The sequence below is a fragment of the Salmo salar genome, chromosome ssa09 (assembly GCF_905237065.1).
Source record: "Salmo salar chromosome ssa09, Ssal_v3.1, whole genome shotgun sequence".
NCBI lineage: Eukaryota > Metazoa > Chordata > Actinopteri > Salmoniformes > Salmonidae > Salmo > Salmo salar.
Genome location: NC_059450.1, coordinates 57,289,256 through 57,316,029, shown reverse-complemented (window position 1 = coordinate 57,316,029; position 26,774 = coordinate 57,289,256). Strand labels below are relative to the sequence as shown.

Here is a 26,774-nt window from a genome sequence, read left to right as displayed (position 1 = left end):
TTTGTGCAAAGCCTGAATGCATACCGGTACTTCAAAAAAAGCATGTAAACACTCCGATTGCATTGAAAGAAACACAAAGAGAACCTGAAATATTAAATATAATAAACATACCAAGAGGTCTAACCGTTAGGCTATATATATATATATATATATATATATATATGTGTGTGTCTGTGTTAGTTAATTAGAACTACGGTACTAGGCCTGGATCCTGTTCAATCTCTTTAAATACATAATAAACATCGAGTGATAAGTAAACAAATGTAGCCTATTTATATCCACACTACTTAACCCATTCCATCTACAGCTTTACAAATGTGCAGGTAGTTGGCCGAGTTTTCGTTGCTGTAGTTTGCCCCACCCACCAGCAAATCCAAAACCTCCTGTGTAACCTCTGATTGGTTGAGGGGATTGCGGGTCCTGAGACTGAGCGCTAGGCGCTGAGCAGTCCATTGGGGCAGTGTGTACTGTTGATGCGAGCGGAGCAGGAAGCGCGTATTGGAGTCAACTAGCAGCCTACTGACAACGAGTGGTGCTTTTTAGCTCATTCAGGCCGGAAATGTTCCTGCATTTTGCTCTGCTGCAAGCTTGAAACGAACTGATTCTTATTGTGACGGTATAACATCCTTTTATCTCTATATATTTTCACAATGGATTTGATATGGACCATATCTCGCCGCGGGATGTGTTCGGTGTCTCCATGTGTGAGATCCAAGGAAATTAATTAGTAAAATAAGCTGCAAGACTTTGAGAGAGAGTGAAACCTCTAAATGCTTGCCTGGAAATAAAAAGGTAACTGTGGTCTTCACTAATAGCATTATAAGACTAGTTCCAGCAACAGCATCCTTGGTCTACGTTCGATAACTGGACTTTGGCTATTCAGGGGTTTTCTCAATACGGAATCATTTTTACGTTTCAATCGGATATGTGGTGTGATATAATTGCCCAGTGAAGAGGAAAAGTCATTACAACTTGAAAAAAATCGTCAATATGAATGGATGGAACGTATGCGTAAAATCCAGTTTGTCTAAAATGCGCCTTGTGGTTTTGGTACCGGAATCATGACGCTGGGAAGAATTTAACTGGAAATGTTTAGCCAATTATTTTATCTCCATTGAACGTTATCCTTTGATATACCTGTTCATCGGATTGTTCCTCCCTTTTGATTTTTAAATGATTTTTTTTGCATGGTTTTTCACCCTGCATCGAAATGGTTGGGTTTATCGTGTCAATCGCTATAGTTGTTGCTTGATATGAACTGCTCAGATTTACATGGGTAAATCAGTGTTCTGAGATCATTCAAAATGTTTTCCAAGCTCTATCCTCCCCAAAATCTCACACGTTGCAGCAGATTGGACAATGTGGTTTTTATCAGAAGAGTACAATGAAGTAGACCATATCGATATAATCAAGTAACATTTATATCATATATGAGCCTTTTCTTTTATCAAAACGTATTCCCTGGATAACTTTTCGATGAGATAACTAGATGATTTTGCCCGTTATCTCTGACATGCATAGGTGTGCGTGATCGTACAAGGTCCCAATTAAATATAAGGACAATCAACAGGTACAATGTACGCCAGGGAGATGGATTTTATACAAATTATTTGGATAGTTATTTTATGCTGGACTGGGGTTGATTCTGTTATTAATTTGAAATACTCGATAAACGAAGAGCAGAAATCTGGGTATATCATTGGAAACGTGACAAAGGATGCACAAACGCAAGGATTTGCCATTGCACCACGGGCGCCGTACTTGCGGGTCATCTCGAATTCAGAGCCGCGATGGGTGGAACTCAGCCCGGCTGGACTTCTCCTCACACATCAGAAAATAGACCGGGACGTGGCTTGCCGACAGACGGCAAAGTGCACTGTCTCTCTGGAGGTGATGTCAAACTCTATGGAGATATGTGTCATTAAAGTTGAAATTGTGGATTTGAACGATAATGCGCCCAGATTCCCCACAAACCACATTGACATTGAAATCTCAGAGAACGCCTCCCCTGGTACCAGGTTCCCCCTAGAGGGGGCAAGCGATCCGGACTCGGGGATCTTCGGTGTGCAATCATATTCGATCACCCCGAATGAGCTCTTCGGGCTGGAGATTAAGACTAGGGGGGACGGGTCCAAGATTGCCGAGCTCGTAGTTCAAAAATCTTTAGATCGGGAGACCCAGTCTCACTATTCATACGAAATCAGTGCAGAAGACGGTGGAGACCCCCCAAAGATTGGCGCAGTCCAGCTCAATGTTAAAGTAATAGATTCGAATGATAATAATCCTGTTTTTGACCAGCCTGTGTATACAGTGAACGTGATGGAGAATTCTCCTATTAATACACTTGTAATTGACTTGAATGCAACGGATCCTGACGAGGGAACTAATGGTGAGGTTGTGTACTCGTTTAACAGTTACGTCACCGAGAAAACGAGAGACGTATTTAAAATTGACCCTAGAACCGGTATTATCACTGTAAATGGCCCTTTGGATTATGAAGCAACCCATATTTACGAGATTGATGTCCAAGCCAAAGATTTAGGTCCCAATTCTATTCCGGCTCATTGTAAAGTCACTGTCAATGTGATGGATGCGAACGATAACCCACCTGTCATTAGTTTATTGTCGGTGAACACGGAGCTGATTGAAGTTAGTGAGAACGCGCCTCGTGGATACGTTATTGCATTAGTGAGGGTCTCAGACAAGGACGCGGGCGCGAATGGTAAGGTGCAGTGTAGACTACAAGGCAACGTTCCTTTCAGGCTCCAGGAATACGAGAGCTTCTCAACCATCCTTGTTGATGGCAGGCTAGACAGAGAGCAGAGGGACACGTACAATCTAACTATCCAAGCAGAGGACAGTGGTACCCCCCCTTTACGTGCCACTAAATCGTTTGTAGTGAAAGTCACAGATGAAAATGATAACCCTCCCCACTTTCTAAAACCACATTACCAAGAGATGGTCCTAGAAAACAACCTGCCTGGCTCATGTTTGCTGGCTGTGTCAGCTGTAGATCCTGATTTGGGCATGAATGGCACAGTTTCATACACCATCGTGCCCAGTGAGATTAAACACATGGACGTAAACACATATGTCAGCATAAATCCTTCAGGGCGTATTTATTCCATGAGATCATTCGACCACGAGTACACTAGGACTTTTGACTTCAAAGTTTTGGCCAGGGACCAGGGGAATCCGTCCTTATCCAGTAACGCAACGGTGCGCATTGTCGTTTTGGATGTGAATGACAATACACCTGTTATGACCACTCCACCCCTGGTAAATGGTACCGCGGAGGTATCCATTCCAAGAAACGCAGGAGTGGGTTACCTGGTGACCCAAGTCAAGGCCGACGACTACGACGAGGGGGAGAATGGAAGGCTGACCTATACCATCTCGGAGGGGGACAGGCTTTTCTTTGAGATAGACCAAGTGAATGGAGAGGTGCGGTCCACCAAGATGTTCGGGGAGCAGGTCAAGTCGACCTACGAGATCACAGTGGTGGCACGCGACCACGGGAAACCGTCGTTGTCCGCCTCTGCATACATTGTTGTTTACCTCTCACCGGACCTGAATGCTCAGGAATCTATTGGACCCGTAAACCTGTCGTTGATCTTCATCATTGCCCTGGGCTCTATTGCTGCTATCCTGTTTGTCACTATGATTTTTGTGGCAGTAAAGTGCAAAAGGGATAACAAGGAGATCCGAACGTACAACTGCAGGTACTGAAAACAGCCCTTCATATCCATCTCATTAGTTTGGTGTTTCAGTCAATCATGGTTATAGGCCTATTGATTATTTTATTCCTCCATATAGGCCTACATTTACGCATTTTGGTACCCATTCAGTGGTGTGTGTGTGTGTGTGTTTGTATGTGTGTGTGTGTGTGTGTGTGTGTGTGTGTGTGAGTTGTTCAGGCTGGTATTGAGTGCACGTAGCTGTATTTCTAGTGCATGTCCAGGAGCCTGAATGTTAGGCGCCACTAAGGAATGCAGGTGCTCAGAATTGGTAAGCAAAAATGGCTTATGGACTCCTAGACCAAGCGTCCTTGCCTTACTCCTTTTTGCAAATCTTCACCATTACCTAGGACCAATAATCTTGGCTAGATTAGGACAATTAGCTGAATTTTACACCTATTGAATCTTTGGCGCATATTATTCCCAAAGGTTCAAATGGATGTGCTAAAGGAGACAGCATACCCTACCATTCTGTGAGAACGATGACGTAATAATTATCATTATTACTATGTTAATTATATAAATAATATTACTACTGTTACTAATCATAATGATGGAATCAATAATGATCGCCTAATAATACAATTAATGCCAGAGGGATCTACTACTAATACTACTAAAACTAATAAGTCATCCACCTTTGAACGCACTATGCCTCTATGTATGACTATGCCTCAGAAGGAGACAGACATTATTATGTAGCACATTATTATCTTGATCATCATACTAAAAATAGGCTTTTCTTCATCAATCTGTAAAGCATCAGCTCCCACTTTGATTTCCTTGTGCTAGACCACCTATCACTGTGCTACACCACCTACCACTGTGCAACATTACCACTTAAAATGTCCATATAAATTGCATTTGTGGATTTAACCTGAAGCTATTATCATATTTCATATTTTACTCTGAACATCATTTTAGTTGTGCTGCTACATCAGGCTGTTTCAAACGTGTGGCAATTGGCTGACCGTGTATGGTTTTTCCATAAAGTATGGCAAATGCACATCTCTCAGTAAGCTCTAGCGGATAAAGGACTATTGACGAAAATGCTGGGTTGAGATCCATTAAACACACTGTGAGGCAGGGGTTCCCAACTCAGGGGGTGTGCCCCCCAAACTTGGCGCCAACGTTTCATGGAATGCTCGGGACCTTCCTTGATCTAAAACTACGCATAAATCTGCAATGCTTTAGGCTAGAAACAAGCTGTAAAATGCCAGAGGACGATGGGACTCTGATGCACATGGGAGTATTGGTTTGTCTATATGACAATCAGATGCTGAGCTATGACCTTCTAAAGTCCAGTAGTCAAAGAAATGGGACTTTACTTGGGAAGTAATTTTACACAATGTGTGACTCTTCCACGATCAATTGATCAAATCACTTTCTGTCAAAGAGAATACATACAATTAAGTTGAGGGTTCATATAAATTCAAACTATAAAACATATCTGTTAACAGAATAATATTTGGGGAAATCGGCTCTATACTTTATTTTCCTTATTTTTTATTATTATTATTATTATTATCATTAAATAGCCATCCTAAAATATGTCATGGGTCATGTTAAACTACGTAGAATTGCAGGAAATGAGCTTCAAAACAACATTTTCCTAGGTTCCTGAAATTAAACCAAATCAAATTAGTGTTATATTTAATATAGGCTATCTCAATAAACAATAATTATTGAGTGGACCCTTGGGGAAAAAAGGTTGGGAACCCCTGCTGTGAAGCATAGCCTACAATAATGCCATTGTGTTGCAGTTTCTTGTCAAATATTGAGTTTCTTCTCCTTTATTCACCTAGAATTACATAAGGTGTGCAGACAACTTTATTTTTCAAAAAAAGGTGTGGACTTTCTCAGGCACACATGGTCATGGATTATGGTTAATATTGGTCAATGTTGATTTAAAATCTAAAGCACTCATGGATTTGCAATATCAGATATCCACATCGTGTTTCCCCAATCCTTATTCTTCAGAGATGTAGATTTGATCAGGGTTTCTCATAGTAGAAGATCACTTTCACATTCAATATTCTATGTACGGTATGGACAACTGCCCTAGGGCCTCACTTGTTATGTCACATAGCTTCTAGTTTCAAAGTCACATTGTTGTCAACACAAACAGCACACAGACAGTAATTAATGACATTGGAATAAAAACATCTGTTTGTTTTCTGAAAAACCAATGCTCTTAGAGAGTGAGGCAAAAGACTCTGGACATAAGTAATTTTATTAAGCCAATTTTAAGGGGATTTAGGGCATTTTATATGTTGTTGTTCTTTCAAAGATGTCTGTCATTGTCACATTGAAAAACATAGCCTACTACATTTCCCAGCACACTCTTTCATTTGGATGTGACCCACAATGCTCTATTTCTGCAATAGAAATACACAAGAAAACAACCAACCAATCAAACAAACAACTAGGCTAAATCAAATAATATCTGCCCTACACTACCTAACCTTCACCTTAAAAAATCCTGTCTTGTGGCATAAAAATCCTCTTCCTGCTGGGTACTTTAATCTATATTGATGTGCAGTGCTCCTAAATAGCTAGCTACCACCTCAAACCTATGCAGTGCTTATCTGCAATTTATTGCAATTTTTTTTTGAGTCGGGAGGATTTCTCCTGTCCATTTTTCGATTTTGGGCCCAGGAGTACTAGAGAGAACAATAACAGAACGATGCGCTCTCTTTTTTGACCCTCACAGTCTCTTCTCTCCCCTACTCAGACGAGAGAGCGCACACGTGCGCGCGAGAGAGAAATAACAGTTTTGAGATGCCCCGAAAAAGATAGAGTCCAAGGCTGCTATTGACATTTTATTTTCCAGAATGAAGGCAGGGAGGAACAGACCTGGAGAGCATCTTAAATGAAAAGAAGGACCCATCCCGTAAATACTAAGGATGGGGGAGTCCTACATGTGCATTTCAGCATATGCAGCCAGGGCCTCAAGTTTTATTAGATGCAGGGTAGAAACAAGAGTAAATAACACAATCCATCCAACCAGGGCTAAAAATAGATTCTTGGAGAGTGGGAGTCCATGCAAATGTTCGACATGTTAAAAACTCAGAGGAATAGGCTCGGGTCAGGAGGGATTCAAGGGATTCTGCTTAAAATAAAACTTCCTCTCATAATAATTTGCAAGCCTGAATGGAGAATGGAAATTGTCTTCTTCCAGCCTGAGCATCAGCAGCATGCTTTCAATAAAGAATCTCTGGCTTTCTCATTTAGGCTGATTAGAATCAAAATGCTCTGCTCCAGTCAGGGAACAGCTACAGACACTAGTTTCTAAATGAATTTGATTTTACAGTTTTCCTGCACTCCATATTGCCAGTGGGCCTCGCTTGGTAATGAAAGAAAAAAGGGAATTAACGTTAGCAGTGGGGCTGTGCTTTAAATATGATTGCAAAATTTGTTTGGTGCTCTTCAGTATTGTCTGTTGTCTTGTTGTTGCTGTGTGTGTGTGTGCTTTTGTGGTTTGGCATGTTTGCATTGTGTGTGCTTGTTGTTTGTGAGACATGTCGACTGTGCCGAGCATGCAAACGCAAACAAATGAGGGATGATGGCTCCATTGGTGGCATGGGGAAGGCGGTCAGGCTTGGGGTCACTTGAGCATGGCTCCTCTCTCTCTCTACCCTGAATGCCCACCAATGAGCTGGCCACCACCACGGGACCTTTCGGTCAGCACCCTGGCATGGCCGGGCGGGGCGCCTCTGACTGAACGGCGTTTGCCTGTGGGCAGATACAACAGAGCACTGCTTTATTGAGTCTGTTCAGTTTCTTCTACTTGCGCAGGGTGGCGGAGTACTCGTACGGCAGCCAGAAGAAGTCGAGCAAGAAGAAGAAGCTGAGCAAGAACGACATCCGCCTCGTGCCGCGCGACGTGGAGGAGACGGACAAGATGAACGTGGTGAGTTGCTCATCTCTCACCTCCTCCCTCAACTACTTCGACTACCACCAGCAGAGCCTGCCGCTGGGCTGCAGGCGCTCCGAGAGCACCTTCATCAACGTGGACAACCAGAACTCACGCAATGCTGCACCCAACCACGGCAGTTATCAGCAGCACTCCTTCGCCAGCGGGCAGGGCCCCCAGCAGCCTGACCTCATCATCAACGGCATGCCGCTGCCTGAGGTGAGACCACGCTTAGTTCGCTCTGATCTGTCCCTGCGGCTTGTTGCTGCTGTGCCAATCTGTGCCAATGCCCTTGGGAAGAGGGGGGACAGAGGGTGGATGTACGGGGTTGGGTGTATGGGACAGGGGAGAGTGATGGTTAAGACATGTCAGGGCCAGTTACAAGGTCATATGTTGTAGAAATGTACCAGATCATACTTCTATACCCTCAGTGTAACGGTACATTTCCTACTCGTTTGAAATAGAATCTGATCAGCCATGTGTGGTCTTGTGTGTTAGTAGCTGCATTTGAGAGAAATAAATCAAGGCATTTCAGAGGTTTACCCAGGTACAGGGATTGACCTGTGGATAAGAGCGAGCCGTGCCAAGCGCGAATTTGGAGGCCTGACAAAATTGATTATTTGGCTTCCACCTACCTGCCTTGTTTTTTGTGAGCTGAGCTATTGCAAAAGAACAGGAGTTTGAACACCTGCCAGACGCATTGACCCGGCTAATCAGCTCCACCACATGTGGTAGAAGAAAGAATAATCATTGCTTAAATGCTCCATGTGCAAACAGTGCAAACGGCCCAATAGGCTCCAGTGTTAGTCATGCAGTCAAGGCCAAGGCTGCAGCTTTGCACCCCACGCAGCCAGCTATTATTAAGCTATAGTCAACTCACTATGCATAGGGTTGATTGTATTGACGTAGTGATGTATGGCTGAAGACAGCAAAGGCCTCGCTCGAGAGGGCTATTTAAGCTGACAAGAGTGTACGCCGACTAGCTGGTCTTTAGAGTATAGATTTTTGCCTCTATGCCCTAGTCTATTGGATTCCTTGGACATCCTCTCTAGCTTGACCTACTTCTATGGCCCTCAGTGGGGTAGGGGGTTCTCACAATCCTGTTCAGTCCCAAATAAAGCAACCCCACCCATCACATATTTGATGACTCCAATCCCCGTTTGACATTCAGTGAGAAGAAGGGTGGAAAAGCCTAAAAACAAAACCAGAAACATAAGAACAGTTATTGAGCCATTGATTGGCTGATCCACTGAGGATCTGAGCTCCTATCGGATCCCGCGGGGTCGATGAGGCCCCACTTACAGCCATGCTGATTTACTGCAGACTGTCTGGGACGGATGGAGCCAGAGAGAGGGGGAGTGAGAGGGAGAGGAAGAGGGAGAGAAAGAGAGGTCCTGTAAATTCAAGAGCTGGTAGGGGGGAACAAGTGCATGCCGCCATGCCGTGCCCAGGCCTTTATGTACCCACAGGTAGCATTCAGGTCACAGACCTCTCTATGAGCAAAACGCAGGCACAAAGAAATGACTGTGTGGTTGTAAAATCCAGGTGGAGTAGCCTGTCTTGAAGGCTTAAGCATCCAATAAAAAAAAAATATATATTTTCTTCGGGATTATGGAGGCCTTTATATGTTTCTGTTAATGAAAAAGAGAAGAGAGGGAGACAAATAAGGTCTGAGATTCTGATATGCAAAGCTTGGAGGTGTCTGATAGGGATGAGTTAGGGGATGGAGGAAAGGAGGGAGGGAGAGTGTCTTAATGCCAGGTGTCTGGGCTCCACCGTGTTTGTCATTCTTTTTTTCGCGTTTGTGATTGGCTTGATAAAGGCAGAGGGTCTGTTTAACATGCAAGCTCTGTCGCAGCTCCGCGTTCCACATGACGTTGACAAACATCCCTTTGACCGCGACCCTGTGCATATTTCCTGTGGACAGACGGAGAGAGGAGGTGCTGATTGTTAGTCAATGGGAGAGAGGGAAAGAGGAAGAAAGATAGATGAGCTGGGTGAAGAAAGAGAGAGAGAGAGAGAGAGGCGGGAGTATGTTCATGTGCATGTGTGTGTTTGCATTCTCCCCCTCAAGCAGGCTGCAGCTAAAGCCAAATATTTATTCTCCATTATGACATTTAGAAGACAGTAACTAAATATTCACACATTGCTGTTAAATTACAAAAACTGTTGTCAAGTGCAATTGCATAGCCATTAATGTAGAGCGCAAACAAACAGTGCATCTGTGAAATGACCAATAATAGCTCTGTCACGGTGAGCAAACCCACTTGACTCCACCAGTCCACATTTTCACGAGGTCTAGCTAGGACACAGGGGCACTTTTGTGATTAGTGAGATTAGTCATGCTTTATCCTCAAAAACGTTTGTCTTCACCCTGGCCCGAGGGCGCTCCTGTAATCATCTGTGAGTCAACCACCGTTTTACAGTTTTACACTAGGGCATCATATTTGTTTATTTCCAACTTACTGTATGAACTCTAAGCCAAGCCTCATGGAATAATGGCATTAGGATTTGAATGAGAGAAAAAAAAGAATAATTGAAAACAGGAGAGTGAAAGACTTCATATGTAATAATGAGGATTTGATTTTAGGAGATTCATTAATGTTATAGGATTTGTGTTATTGGTGTATATGGGTCTCATCAGCACCCAGTACATGTATTAGGTATTTTTGTATTTTTCCACCTTTATTTATCCAGGTAGGCCAGTTGAGAACAAGTTCTCATTTACAACTGCCACCTGGCCAAGATAAAGCGACAAAAACAACGACACAGAGTTACACATGGAATAAACAAACGTACAGTCAATAACACAATAGAAAAATCTGTATACAGTGTGTGCAAGTGAAGTAAGGAGGTAAGGCAATAAATAGGCCAATAGTGGTGAAGTAATTACAATGTAGCAATTTACACTGGAGTGATATATGTGCAGATGAAGATGTGCAAGTAGAAATACTGGTGTGCAGAAGAGCAGAAAAACAAAAACAAATATGGGGATGAGGTAGGTAGTTGGTTGGATGGGCTATTTACAGATGGGCTGTGTACCTGCTGCAGCGATCGGTAAGCTGCTCTGACAGCTGACACTTAAAGTTAGTGAGGGAGATATAAGTCTCCAACTTCAGTGATTTTTTTGCAATTCGTTCCAGTCATTGGCAGCAGAGAACTGGAAGGAAAGGCGGCCAAAGGAGGTGTTGGCTTTGGGGATGACCAGTGAAATATACCTACTGGAGCACGTGCTACGTGTGGGTATTGCTATGGTGACCAGTGAGCTGAGATAAGTCAGAGCTATACCTAGCAAAGACTTATAGATGACCTGGAGCCAGTGGGTTTGGCACGAATATGTAGCGAGGACCAGACAACGAGAGCATACAGGTCGCAGTAGTGGGTAGTTTATGGGGCTTTGGTGACAAAACAGATGGCACTGTGATAGACTGCATCCAGTTTGTTGTTTAGAGTGTTGGAGGCTATTTTATAGATGACATCACCGAAGTCGAGGATCGGTAGGATGGTCAGTTTTACGAGGGTATGTTTGGCAGCATGAGTGAAGGAGGCTTTGTTGCGAAATAGGAAGCCGATTCTAGATTTAACTTTGGATTGGAGATGCTTAATGTGAGTCTGGAAGGAGAGTTTACAGTCTAGCCAGACACCTAGGTATTTATAGTTGTCTACATATTGTAAGTCAGAACTGTCCAGAGTGGTGATGCTAGTCGGGTGGGCAGCGATCGGTTGAAGAGCATGCATTTGGTTTTACCAGCATTTAAGAGCAGTTGGAGGCCACGGAAGGAGTGTTGTATGGCATTGAAGCTCGTTTGGAGGTTTGTTAACACAGTGTCCAAAGAAGGGCCAGATATATAGAGAATGGTGTTGTTTGCGTAGAGGTGGATCAAAGAATCACCCACAGCAAGAGCGACATCATTGGTATATACAGAGAAAAGAGTCGGCCAGAGAATTGAACCCTGTGGCATTTCCATAGAGACTGCCAGAGGTCCGGACAACAGCCCCTCCGATTTGACACACTGAACTCTATCTGAGAAGTCGTTAGTGAACCAGGTGAGGCAGTCATTATAGAAACCAAGGCTGTTGACATGGGTTGTATTATCCTACTTCAGAGAGAGAGATTTTTAATAGTACTTTATTTCAAGCTAGGTGTACTAAGAAACTACATGGTAAAATGGTAGCTAAACAGGAATAACCTATGTATTACCAGCTGAGAGTTGTTTGGTTGACCTGCATGTGGTTGTGGTTGCAGATTAAAAGACTACATGTTGCTGGTTTAATTTCTTCTTCTTCCATGGCTTAATTATAGCAGATCAGTTGGTGGTGGAGACAATTAGACAGTAAAGGAATGGCCTTTGGCTATAACGTGTTTTTGAATGGGTAATGTGTACTACTATGGCTTTATTTTATCTCCACCTGTGATTCCAGATAATGAATATAGCAGGAAAAAAATAACTTATCTCTGGTATTGATTCAGTTTACGCTCATCCTTATGCGGGAAACAGATTGCATATTTTTTATTTTATTGGGTTTCATTATGGTGTTCAATGAAACAGAAAAAAGGGAGGCAGTCTTTGTGCTCCCTGGTGTTAAAGTGTGAGACTTTCTGTGGAGAAACTGTAAGCAGACCTTTATTTTTTGCCAAGTTTAGTTCAATGCTAATTGAGGTAAATTCACATCCAGATGCTCCCATTGTGTTACCTGAAAGATGGCTACATAACTAGCTATTTTAAGCATATGGCATATGTCGTACAGTTCAATTTCGGGCTTTCTGCAGTGTGACGAGTTTAGGCACTTGGAGAATTTGGCAAAACAAAAGGCATTTCTGTTACTGTGTCTTGAATTTGTTCCTCTCACAGTCAACAACAGAACTCCATGCTGTAAACAAAACCAAGGTTGCTAGCTACAGCAATTTGTTAATCACTAACTGTATTCTAAGATACATTTTAATATTGCTGCAAGAGAGGCGATAGGGAGTGGTACTGGGTTCCATAATCTACATGCCTGCACATCATCCCACCCCCCATGCAATCACTTCACATCAGGACAATATGCACAGAACACATTCCAACGTGCCATATTGAGGATGCAAAGTAGATGTCATGCTGTCAACACATACTACACATCTGCTGTGCCTGCCAATCACCTTCCACCCCCCCCTCTTCCTCACTTCTAATGTGTTGTCATCATGTCTCCTTGAAATATATAGGTTGCTAACTGCAATTAGCAAACTTACTAAGTAGCATTTGATCCAGCATCCAAGCCTGAATGACCAGAGACACGACAATATGCTTGGACTTGAGGGCCATTTCTTGATTTCTCTATTGTTCTCATCGGTAATGTCATTATCTTTTATATGGCAGAGCTGCGGTCTTTCTCATTGTCCTAAATGGCACCCTATTGCCTATACAGTGCACTACTTTTGACCAGAGGCCTATGTGCCCTAGTCAGAAGTAGTGAACTTTAAAGGAATTAGGGTGTCATTTGGGACACAGACAAAGACTGCAGCTCTGCCATAAAAAATATAATTACATTACCGATGAAAACCGTAGAGGAATCAAGAAAAAACCCTCAATTCCAATCACATTGTCGTGTCTCTGGTCATTCAGGCTTGGATGCTGGATCAAATGCTACTTAGTCAGTGTGCTAATTTCAGTTAGCAGTCTTGATCATAATCTTGAGCTATTGCTAATCAGATTGTGTCTGACCTATTGCCTCTTACTAGAGTGTTGGGTCTGGTTTGACTGGCACAACACAAACTCAAGCCGCTCTACGTTTAGTCTTTGATCTTGTGATGTTTCCATTGTAATTTGACGATCCAAGCCCCCCGTTTCCCTCCCTCCATCTCACTTAGCTTTTTCTGAGAAAAATGTCTGTCTTCTCTAATCTGGTTGCCTTCCTCTTTAAGCCACTGACTAATACATGTGACAACACATATGGCGGGCTAATATGTTGCGAATTACAGAATTTTACATTTTCTATGACTCCCATCGAGGCAACAGACTAGGGCTTTTGTATTTCTCTAAATTTCATCAGCCTAATCCAATTAATCATCGCTAAATCCGTACGATAAAGTAAAGGTCAAAGCATGCTGTCTCGTTGAGGGGCTTTATGCTGAGAAGAAATCTCAGTCAGGCTCTAGGAAAAAGCTTTGATGGGGAGTACCATTTAAACAATTTCAAAAGGGGATTTTCGATGCTCAGGAAGAAGAAGAAAAGAGAATAATCAGGTGGTGAAAAAGCTAAACAAAGATTTTACAGAGTGGCAACTGACGGATTCTTGGCTGCTTGAACTTGAAATGTTGAAATGCTAGTGTGTTTTATCTGTTGAAGAAGTTGGGGGCGAACCTTTGCGTGCTTTAATGTCTCCTCTTCAGAGGGATGCGAGAGAGTGAAGCATCTTATCTGAAGCCCCTGATTGAGTAACTGGCAGATGAGCGCAGGAATTATAGCGAGAAAGGTTTGATTTGTGAGTGAGCCATGGATTTGGGAACGCTCTTGCAAAACCATCAGTTAGTCTGACAGTCAGTTAGTCAGTCAGCGACACAAACAAGTATTTCAACATTCATGCAGTCATGTACAGTACCAGTCAAAAGTTTGGACACCTACTCATTCAAGGGTTTTTCTTTATTTTCACTATTTTCTACATTGTAGAATAATAGTGATGACATCACAACTTTGACATAACACATATGGAATCATTTAGTAACCAAAAAAGTGTTAAACAAATCAAAATATATTTGAGATTTTAGATTCTTCAAAGTAGCCACCCTTTGCCACGGTGACAGCTTTGCACGCTCTTGGTATTCTCTCAACCACTAATGCTTTTCCAACAGTCTTGAAGGAGTTCCCACATATGCTGAGCAGTTGTTGGCTGCTTTTCCTTCACTCTGAGGCACAACTTATACCAAACCATCTCAATTGGGTTGAGGTTGGGGGATTGTGGAGGCCAGGTCATCTGATGCAGCACTCCATCACTCTCCTTCTGGGTCAAATAGACCTTACGCAGCGTGGAGGTGTGTTTTGGGTCATTGACTTGTTGAAAAACAAATGATAGTCCCATTAAGCACAAACCAGATGGAATGGCGTATCCCTGCAGAATGCTGTGGTAGCCATGCTGGTTAAGTGTGCCTTGAATTCTAAATAAATCACCAACAGTGTCACCAGCAAAGCACCCCCACACCATCACACCTCCTCCTCCATTCTTCACGTTCACCTACTCTGCGTCTCAAAAAAAAATGCCGGTTGGAAGCAAAAATCTCAAATTTGGACTCATCAGACCAACCGGTCTAATGTCCATTGCTCATGTTTTTTGGCCCAAGTAAGTCTTTTCTTATTATTGGTGTCCTTTAGTAGTGGTTTCTTTGCAGAGATTTGACCATGAAGGCTTAATTCAAGCAGTCTCCTCTGAACAGTTGATGTTGAGATGCAGTTAACTCTAATTAATTTATCCTCTCCAACAGAGGTAACTCTGGGTCTTCTTTTCCTGTGGTGGTCCTTTAATAACAAACTAGTATGCCATCTGTAAATACAAATAACATTGTTAAATTATGAGCCTACTTGGTTTAGCCACAGAAAAACAGAGCAACCTTCCTGCTAGCCATGATTGGCTGAGATAATGATTAGGCTGGACATACTGAGAGATGAGATTTGGTTTGCCATATAGCATGCTACTGTCTATTTGAGCTGGTCAGTATGTCTACATTATCCTGTCTAAAGCGGCTTTTAAAAAAATGTATCTGTAAAATTGCATAAACCTAATGTCAAGTTAAAGTGTACTGTTATCTAGCTAACGTTAGCTGGCTGGCTCACAAGCTAATGTGACGTATATGCACTCCACTGTCTGGAGGACCGCGTTTTGAAATCAGTGGAAATCGAGTACAATAGCGAAGGAGATGAAGAAAACACCTGTCTCCGGATTACATCTTCAAACTAAGAGAAACCATTGCATCCGACAGGAAACACATCCATCCATGATGTATATGGGTAAGATAGTCTAGCTAGCAACATTTTTAGATATTACACGTTTCTAATTTTGACAGAAAATGGTTTCATTTCAAGTTAATGTGTACTGTTAGCTAGCTAACGTTAGCTGGCTGGCTTGCTAGCTAACGTTAGGTGTATGATCTTATTTTTCGCATCTCAGAGACATTTGCTTGACTATTTATAGCCTAATGTTAGCTAGCTAACATTAAACCTGGTTGGTTAGCAGGGTAGTAACGTCATGAGTTGGGATTATGGTTCATTGTCACCTACCTAGCTAGCTACATGTCTTAACAAAAGACTTGTCTGAGTGTGCCAGAGCGCAGAATAACTGATGAATTTACGAATGCTCAACACGTGTTGAATATGGCCGGTGTCAGTAAACGTCAGCAAAAAAGCATAATTTAATTGTTGCCAGCAGCACAGTTACAGTCACCAACGCTCTAGATAACATGAAAACAGTCTAACCAGCTCTGCTAGGGTGATTAAAATGGTCAGAGTGGTGTGTTCTCTCATTATGTGTCTGAAAGTAGCTAGCAAGCTAGCCAATGTTAGCCAGTTGTCTTGGGTTCTTGACTGCCGTTGTTCAGATCACGCCTACTTAGCGGCCAGAGCATCTATTGTGTGCTCTGAACGCTCCGAGAGTGAAACGCTCTGAATTTACAAACAAACAATCTGACAGCACAGTTGCAGTCACCAACACTCCAGATAACATAACAGCCTAACCAGCTCTGCTAGGGTGAGTAACGTTCAGTGAGCTATTCTCTCATTTGTGTCTGGAAGTAGCTAGCAAGTTAGCTTGGGTGCTTGACTGCTTTTGTTAGTACAGAACGCTCGGATCAACCCTTAAAGAGATGGATGGGGCTAAAGCTTAAGGGTGTGAACAATGCTGAATGGGTGTAGACAATGAAGAGCTCTTCAGTAGGCACTTTCTCAAAAGTGAGTTTACAAGTTTATCAACTTTCAAAGCAAACTTACTTTCCCATTGTTCCTTAACTGTTGTGGATGATATACCATTTTGGAGCTCTGAGTCTTCTTTTATCCAATGTAAAAAAACACAATTTCAAATTTTGACACATAAGACCGATTTCAGCTGGTTGGTCACAAATTAACTTTTAACAAGGCACAGCTGTTAACCTCTATGGGCTAGGTGGGACGCTTGCTACTCAACAGCCAGTTGAATCCTGTGGCGCGTTATTCAAATCCTTAGATATGCTATTACTTCAATTTTTCAAAAATATGACTATTTTACACCATTTTAAAGATAAGACTCTCGTTAATCTAACCACACTGTCCGATTTCAAAAAGGCTTTACAACGAAAGCAAAACATTAGATTATGTCAGCAGAGTACCGAGCCAGAAATAATCAGACACCCATTTTTCAAGCTAGCATATAATGTCACATAAACCCAAACCACAGCTAAATGTAGCACTAACCTTTGATGATCTTCATCAGATGACAACCCTAGGACATTATGTTATACAATACATGCATGTTTTGTTCAATCAAGTTCATATTTATATCAAAAACCAGCTTTTTACATTAGCATGTGACTAGCATGTGACTAGCATTCCCACCGAACACTGCCGGTGAATTTACTAAATTACTCACGATAAACGTTTACAAAAAGCAGAACAATTATTTTAAGAATTATAGATACAGAACTCCTCTATGCACTCGATATGTCCGATTTTAAAATAGCTTTTCGGTGAAAGCACATTTTGCAATATTCTCAGTAGATAGCCCGGCATCACAGGGCTAGCTATTTAGACACCCAGCAGGTTTAGCACTCATCAAAGTCAGATTTACTATAAGAAAAATGTTCTTACCTTTGTTGTCTTCGTCAGAATGCACTCCCAGGACTTCTACTTCAATAACAAATGTTGGTTTGGTCCAAAATAATCCATCGTTATATCCAAACAGAGGCGTTTTGTTCGTGCGTTCTAGACACTATCCTAAAGGCTAAATAAGGCTGACGAGCATGGCACAATTCGTGACAAAAGAATTCTAAATATTCCATTACCGTACTTCGAAGCATGTCAACCGCTGTTTAAAATCAATTTTTATGCCATTTTCCTCATAAAAAAGCGATAATATTCCGACCGGGAATCTGCGTTTAGATAAACAGACAAAGGAAAACAAAGCATTCGGTCGAAGCGGGCACGCGCCTAAGCCCATAGTACTCTGAGTGGCCACTTGCCAAAAGCGATAAAGTGTTTCAGCCAGAGCCTGCCTCGATATCGTTCAACTTTTTCCCGGGCTCTGAGACCCTATGGAAGACGTAGGAAGTGTCACGTTATTGCACAGATCCTGAGTCTTCAATAAAAAGAGCCAAGATGAAACACTACTTCTCAGACAGGCCACTTCCTGCTTGAAATCTTCTCAGGTTTTGGCCTGCCATATGAGTTCTGTTATACTCACAGACACCATTCAAACAGTTTTAGAAACTTTAGGGTGTTTTCTATCCAAAGCCAATAATTATATGCATATTCTAGTTACTGGGCAGGAGTAGTAACCAGATTAAATAGGGTACGTTTTTTATCCAGCCGTGTCAATACTGCCCCCTAGCCCTAACAGGTTAATTGAAATGCATTCCAGGTGACTATCTCATGAATCTGGTTGAGAGAATGCCAAGAGTGTGCAAAGCTGTCATCTTGGCAAAGGCTGGCTACTTTGAAGAACCTCATATAAAATATATTTTGATTTGTTTAACACTTTTTTGGTTAGTACATGATTCCATATGTGTTATTTCATAGTTTTGATGTCTTCAATATTATTCCACAATGTAGAAAATAGTAAAAATAAAGAAAATCCCTTGAATGAGTAGGTGTGTCCAAACTTTTGAGTGGTACTGTATATGTGTCAACCAATAGTCACGTCGGGCCATTTCATTTTCGGTGACTGAAATTATGCTGTGATGAACACTGAAATGGGTTGCACTTGAGCCTTTATGGATGAGTATCATTAACCCATGGGATGCTTTAATTCACAGAGATAGGCCTACCCTGTTCCTACTACATAGTCTAGCCAAGTTGAGCTGTACTGGACTGGCCTGGTTGCGCATCCACCATAATTCCTGGCAACTTGCCGCAAATAACAATGTGAAAAGAAAATATCCATGCCAGCACAGTACGGTTCAGGTCAACACTATAGTGTGCAAGTTTATCGTGATTGACAAGCCAATGTCAGTTCAGTGCATATATACAGCCTTGCCCCTGAAACACTATTCCTTGCTTCGTATGTGGAGGATGTACAATAAATATGTCACATTAGCAGCCAATGGTAGCCTCCTCAACCCCCAGGCTGCCGCCCTCTTCTCTGGATCGGGGGGTGCAGGCAACAGCTGAGGTGTCAAAACATACAGTACATGAGTGAGAGAGCCTGTCATATGAATGTCACTGAAGCCCGCCTGTAACCACATGTGATGGCTGAGCAGCCCTCTGTCAGTGCATCAGGGCCAGGGAAACTGTGGACATGGAAAAAGGCTGGAATTATGATGAGAGGAGGGAGGAAAGAAGAGAGAGAGAGAGAGGGAGAGAGAGCAACACAGTCTCCAAAGAGGGAGGGAGAGAGAAAGAGAGAGAACCTCAGCTTTATCTGTAAGTCTATTTATAGGACCCCGAACGATTTTCCATAACCTGTATTAGTCTGACTCCAAAACACTCTCTTTCTCTTCTTCCCTCTGAAATGTAATTCTATTGTGAAGTACAGATACAGTTATTATACTGAAAGCCCCATCCTTTGTTCAAAATATAACCCAAATGAAACTATACAGCAGGAGGGAAAGAAAATGGCTCCCTTAGTGTTGGTTCAGCATGCACTATGTCTGCTAAACAAAATATCCATATCAAGCACCTCCATGAAATTGTGCATTGTACATGAAAATACTGTAGTCATTCACCAAAATGTTTATTTTTGCATGTGTGCAATGGCAGTCCAAACTGTAAACCTTAGATGGTAGATGGTACGAAAAGGTAAGCACTAATGTGCTTTGAGCCGAGTCAAACTTTAAAAATAGAACGTTGAAAAGAAAGCACATGAATTCCCTTAGTGGGTTATATTCCCAGTAATTTAACAATAGGCATGCTGCACAATCTTGTGGTGTTCTTGCAATATGATGCTAATAAATAAATACTATCATCTTATACATCTCTACACCAAAAACCCCCCTTGTAAAACAAAATAATATGATACTATTATAATGATACATTCTACCACACATCCCAAAATGCAATTCACCTATTGAATCACTTTCTCACTTTTCAATACATCTTCCAGCAGTCATGACCAGCAGAACAAAAACAACAACCTCAATTATAAATCCATAGCAATGTGAAATATATTACACTTACTTCTCAATTAAAGCTCGACTTATACTTACTGTGATCCAACCCGTGATCCATTACTGACAACAAAACACATTTTGTGCGCAAACAAAATTAGTTTCACAATGGAATCAGAGCATTACAAGTCATTCATTAGCAACATAAACCAGCCAAGCTTTTCCATAGATCCCAGAAAGGCAATAAGGAGATAATGACTTTGGGTCTGGACTTAAGGTTGTAGAGGGGTAAATGAGAGAAGGCGAGACCGAAACCACCACAAATAAATGGAGTGAGTGAAATGGACCGAGAGAGAGGGAGAAAGGGCGAGAGAGGGGTGAGGTTTATCCCCGGGGAAGGGGGGACATCATTATGCACCTTGTTAAGCCCTTCCAGCGATGCCAAGCCTCGGACGTAATTACCCATTTAAAGGACTTTCCTGCAGCCACTGTTTTTTACATTTTTTTATTAAAGCCTGTGACACAAATATGTCACACTCGGTTTGCGTTCACCCTGCAATCCCTTGGACTATAGTGGATAGGCCTATACCTCCACCATTTGTACTTTACCTTATACCTTATACCTTTGAGCATGTTTAGTCAGGATCTGTACTACCACTAACTGTCAGTAATGTTAGCAGTTTAAGGTACATTGAGTTAGCAGATCCAACTCTAGCATTTTCACTCTATTCTACTGTCTGCTAAGGAACTATACATTTAAGCATATGTATTCTGCATATGTAGGCCTACTGCATCCAATGTTGGTAATACTGGCAGTTTGAGGTACATTGATGTTGAAGGTCATTGAGGTACTGTATCAATAGTGGGCAATCGTAGATACAGCCCAGTATGTCTTGCATGAAACCAGGCAAGGTATTCCAACACAGTTTGCCACGGTTAGAAAAAAAAGATGATTTGCACAAATTCATATACATTAAATATCTTAAATAATATAGACATATTTATCTTCCTATAAGCATCATTGTATCTTAAAACTTTTTACTGCAGTGGGTTAAATCAGGGTCACACAGAGTGTTTCTTGGTAATCTTAAACAAACAAACTTTGAAACAAAAGTATATACCTCATACACATGGTTATGGGCTTAGAGAAAAGAAGGCACCTGTAACATGTCATAGTTGAGTTGAAATGTATTCAATTTTGAGTTCCTAATATTACACTTTATATACATCACAGAAGACTGAAAAATATCAAAACCTTTATATTAAATATATTAATAACCTTACACCCGAGGCCACTGGGTCATTTGACTGCAGGAAAGGGCTACTCTCATCTTAATCTTGGGTGAGATTTTAAGTGTAGCATCTCCTGTGGATGTCTGTCGGTGTGAGAGAAATCCAATATAAAGCAGGCTTCACATCTCCTCTAATTTTTAAGACAAGTCTTTGGAAACCATCCCTGAGGGTTGCAAGAAACATAACACACTTTTTTCATATCATACACAATTCATGTGTGAGTTTTCTTACTGTCTTTGGTGGGAAACGATTCAAAGGAAGGTGGCTGCGGAAGAACACCTAATAAAGTACCACTGGTCTCAGGGAAGAAGTGTTTGGTGTCGAAAGCTGCAGGAGAGAGGGAGGAAAAAATAACTTAATTAAATTATTTTTGCCTCTCTTAGCCTCTTCTCTCATTAACACAGATTTGGCTGCCAGCTTCCTTTTTTACGCCTGCAGTTCAATTAATGGGATAGGAAAGGTCGGCCTACATTCTTCGACACAAGCTAAACCACTTGTTAATGCCATGGGTTAGGGAGGAAAGGCTATTGACTTTCACATAGTAGCTTACACTCAGTTGAAATCAAGGTACACTACATGGCCAAAAGTATGTGGACACCTGCTCGTTGATCTCATTCCAAAATCATGGGCATTAATATGGAGTTGGTTCCCCATTTTCTGCTATAATAGCCTCCACTCTTTTGGGAAGGTTTTCCACGAGATGTAGGAACATAATTCCAGGGACTTGCTTCCATTCAGCCACAAGAGCATTAGTGAGGTCGGGCACTGATGTTGGGCAATTAGGCCTGGCTCACAGTCAGTGTTCCAATTAATCCCAAAGGTATTTTATTGGGTTGAGGTCAGGGCTCTGTGCAGGCCAGTCAAGTTCTTCCACACCGATCTTGACAAACCATTTCTGTATGGACCTCGCTTTGTGCACGGGGGCATTGTCATGTTGAAACAGGAAAGGGCCTTCCCCAAACTGTTGCCACAAAGTTGGAAGCACAGAATCATCTAGAATGTCATTGTATTCTGTAGCATTAAGATTTCCCTTCACTGTAACCAAAGGGCCTTGCCCCATGAAAAACAGCCCCAGACAATTATTTCTCCTCCACCAAACTTTACAGCTGGCAATATGTATTGGGGCAAGTAGCGTTCTCCTGCCATCTGCCGAACCCTGATTTGTCCGTCGGACTGCTAGGTGATGAAGCGTGATTCATCACTCCAGAGAATGTGTTTCCACTGCTCTATAGTCCAATGGCAGTGAGCTTTACACCACTCCAGCCGACGCTTTACACGCTACGTGCTTCAGCACTCAGCATTCCCGTTCTGTGTGCTTGTGTGGCCTACCACTTCGCAGCTGAACCGTTGTTGCTCCTAGACGTTTCCACTTATCAATAACAGCACTTAAAGTTGACCAGGGCAGGTCTAGCAGGGCAGAAATTTGACGAACTGACTTGTTGGTGGCATCCTATGACGGTGCCACGTTGAAAGTTACTGAGCTCATCAGTAAGGCCATTCTACTGCCAGTGTTTGTCTATGGATATTGCATGTATGTGTGCTTGATTAAACAGTGCCTTTGGAAAGTAGTCAGACCCCTTGACTTTTTCCACATTGTGTTACATTCTAAAATAGATTAAATTAAAAAAACATCCTCAGCTATATACACACAATACCCCATAATGACAAAGCAAAAACAGGCTTTTAGAAAGGTTTGCAAATGTATTAAAAATAAAGAACAGATACCTTATTTACATAAGTATTCAGACCATTTGCTATGAGACTCGAAATTGAGCTCATGTCCATCCTGTTTCCATTGATCATCCTTGAGCTATTTCTACAACTTGATTGGAGTCCACCTGTGGTAAATTCAGTTGATTGGACATGATTTGGAGAGGCACATACCTGTCTATAAAAGGTTCCACAGTTGACAGTGCATGTCAGAGCAAAAACCAAGCGATGATGTCAAAGGAATTGTCCGTAGAGCTCCGAGACAGGATTGTGTCGAGCCACAGGTCTGGGGAAGTGTTCCAAAACATTTCTACAGCATTGACGGTCCCCAAGAACACAGTGGCTTCCATCATTCTTAAATGGAAGAAGTTTGGAACAACCAAAACTCATCCTAGAGCTGGCCACCCGGTCAAACTGAGCAATCGGGGGTGAAGGGCCTTGGTCAGGGAGGTGACCAAGAACCCAATGGTCACTCTGACAGAGCTCTAGAGTTCCTCTGTGGAGATGGGACAACCTTCCAGAAGGACAACCATCTCTGAAGCACTCCACCAATAAGGTTTTTATGGTCGAGGGGTCAGACGGAAGCCACTCCTTAGCCCGCTTGAAGTTTACCGAAAGACTAAGACCATGAGAAACAAAATTCTCTGGTCTGATGAAACCAATATTGAACTTTTTGGCCTGAATGCCAAGCATCACGTCTGGAGGAAACCTGGCACCATCCCTACGGTGAAGCATGGTGGTGGCAGCATCATGCTGTGAGGATGTTTTTCAGTGGTATGGACTGGGAGACTAGTCAGGATCGAGGCAAAGATGAACACAGCAAAGTACAGAGAGATCCTTGATGAAAACCTGCGCCAGAGTGCTCAGGACGTCAGACTGGGGCAAAGGTTCTCTTTCCAACAGGACAACGACCCTAAGCACACAGCCAAGACAACACAGGAGTGGCTTCGAGACAAGTCTCAGAATGTCGTTGAGTGGCACAGCCAGAGCACAGACTTGAACCCGATCGAACATCTCTGGAGAGACCTGAAAATAGCTGTGCAGCAACGCTCCCCATCCAACATGACAGAGCTTGAGAGGATCTGCAGAGAGGAATTTGAGAAACACCCCAAATACAGGTGTGCCAAGTTTGTAGCATCATACCCAAGAAGGCTGCCAAAGGTGCTTCAACAAAGTACTGAGTAAAGGGTCTGGATACTTATGTAAATGTGATATTTTGGTTTTTGCTTTGTCATTATGGGTTATTGTGTGTAGATTGATGAGGGGGAAAAAACGATTTAATCAATTTTAGAACAGGGCTCTAACGTAACAAAATGTGGGGTCTGAAGGGTTCTGAATACTTTCAGAATGCACTGTGTATACCTGTCAGTAATGGGTGTGGCTGAAATGGCTGAAACCACTAACTTGAATGGGTTTCCATATGCATATAAAGTGTAAGTATTGTAGAAAGCATGTGGTAGGAAGAGTGTAGCAATGGAGCTAGCTAAGATATCTTGCTAGCTAAATTGTCCGTCATAATATAGGCTGACAGATATTGAGTGATGGGTGTTTTGTTTTGGATTTGGGGAAGTAGCCATCCCTCCAATATGTTTGTCCCTGTTAGTGATAAGACTGACAAGGGACTTACAGGCTCTGAGTCCTCTTTGGGGAAATCTTTGTAAATTCTCTACCAAAGTGTGAGGAACGACAAAACCTAACCGTTCCCATCGTGGAAAAACATAGTTAATTTCGACTTTATATAATGACCGCTATTATTCGAGTTCACAACAATTAATTTAGTCCAAAATGCAGGAGTGGGAAAGGTATTAATAAAAATGGATGGATAACTACGTGTGGCTCTTCCTTTGGGGTCCCACACTCGTAGCTGAATTGCTAGTTACACCACCAGACTTCCCACCGCGCTGCCTGACAAGGTTTCTCACGACCTCAGCTTGAAGTTGTGATACTGTGTGGTGGTTAGAGTGATTGAGTGATGGGGAGGGCTGTGGTGAGAACACAACAATGCTCATTGTGAAGGAGGGTAAATTGAAAGCACTATTTTTCCCGGCATCCAACTCAGACAACTAGTAGAAAATGACCTAAAACAAAGATGAAGTAGGGAGGATGCTAGTTAGTTAGCATTTCCCCACCATCCGATTAAATGTCAACTTCTGCATGCGTAATTGTTGGATGGTACAGGAGAGAAAGAATGAGGAGAAAAAAAGAGAGAGAGATGAACCAATTTGCTGGTGAAATGGATTTATTGTCTTGTTATTCTCAGCAGTGCTAGGAAAATAGCACTGTAGAGGATAACGGGATAAATTATGTGCATCATTATATTATAGTCATACACTTTAAGCATGACTGGTCCCATGTTAATGTCATTGAATCGGCGTATAATAAGAGATAGATGTCATTTGGCTGTCCATTCCCTAAATCAATTGAAAATAAAGGAACTAGGTTCATCATTTACTCCTCACATGTCATCTTACTTTAATGTCTGAATTTGATCTATTAAAGATGAAATATGTAGCTTTTGGGGTGACCAGACCAAATTCACATAGAAATGGGAGTTATAGATCTGTCATTCTCATTGAAAGCAAGTCTAAGAAGCAGTAGATCTGTTCCATGTGCACTATTTCCATGCTTCCCATTCTTAAGTTTAGTTTATTCGTCTTTTACTTTGGGTTTTGTTCACCAGCTTCAAACAGCTGAAAATACAATATTTTGGGTTATGGAAAATATATTGCACAGGGGTTTAGATGGTACAATGATTCTCTACACTATACTTGCTTGTTTTGTCACATAAACTGAAATTAGGCAAACTATTAGAATTTTAGCAACCAGGAAATGGTGGAGCGATTTCTGCATAGTGCATCTTTAAAGATCGCGCTGACCCAGAAAAATTTAAGAAATCATATGAAAAACAACACGATAAAACACAGCACATTCCTTGATGTATTACTTTAATATCTATTTGAATGGTATACCATACTTTCCCTCATTTCATAGTAAGCCAGTAGCTATAGGGGTAGTTTAATGAACACAGAAGCCTGTTGGCATGCTATAGCCACAGCAGTAGCCTCAGAGGCAGACAGCGGTAGGGCTGTGGAAACAGCAGGCCGGCGTAATTGTGCATTGTTCATCCCCAGAACAGGAGTCAGAGCATGTAATGAGCTGTAGCACTCTCTCCCCGCGCCGGGTCAATGGGCTATGACCGGCCATAGGACTCACAGGCCTTTCAGAGCTAACCCCCACATGCATCTCTTTACCCCACGTCACAATGCCTCTTTATCTTTCTGTCTCTGGGTCTCATCTCTTTTTCTTGTGCGTCTCTTATCTTCCCCTGCCCTACCCTCTCTTTCATTTCCTCCCCTTCCTCCTCCTACCCTCATTCCTCTCTTTACTCCCCTCTTTTCTCCATCCCATGTCGCAATGTCTTTACTTTTCAGGGCTTTATCTCCCTTTCTCATCTTCCCCTTCCTCTTGCCCCTGCCCCTTCCCACATTCCCTTCTTTTCTTTCCTCTTTCGCTCTCCTCCCCTCTCTTTGTCCCCCTGTCTAAAGAGATGGTGGGACCCCTAATGCCTCTAGTGCTTTTGTATTCATGATGCCTGGAAGGCCCCAGAGCAGGCAATCCTCTATTCTGCTGGCCATAAAGAGACTTCAGATAATAGATGTAGTACATTGACTGGTAGGGTCTGGGATACTATATTATACTACATTAAAAAAAACAGACGACTAAAAAGTTTATGAAGATGAATGCAGATGTTATAGGTATAGGGATTTGCACGAGATCTCCAGTGTTTCGACTGTTTTGTATTTTGATTATCCGGTTTTCCCTGAAAACGATTCAGGTGGGATTGTTTCTCTCCGATTTG

The 26,774-nt window shown here is 42.2% G+C and overlaps 1 protein-coding gene across 7 annotated transcripts in view; it reads left to right on the top strand.

Moving 5' to 3' along the window:
- Positions 1-457: 457 nt before the first annotated feature.
- Positions 458-26,774, top strand: part of LOC106611509 (protocadherin-19) — a 90,285-nt gene continuing 63,968 nt past the window's right edge. For 2 of the 7 annotated variants that reach the window (XM_014211789.2, XM_014211788.2), the window contains exons 1-2: positions 458-3,722; positions 7,536-7,650. In XM_014211789.2, coding sequence (XP_014067264.1) covers positions 1,576-3,722; positions 7,536-7,650 — 2,262 coding nt within the window. In that variant the 5' untranslated portion in view covers positions 458-1,575. Of the gene's footprint in view, positions 3,723-7,517; positions 7,873-26,774 lie in introns of all 7 variants that reach the window. The other 5 variants (XM_014211786.2, XM_014211785.2, XM_014211784.2 and 2 more) reach the window with 3 other exon arrangements.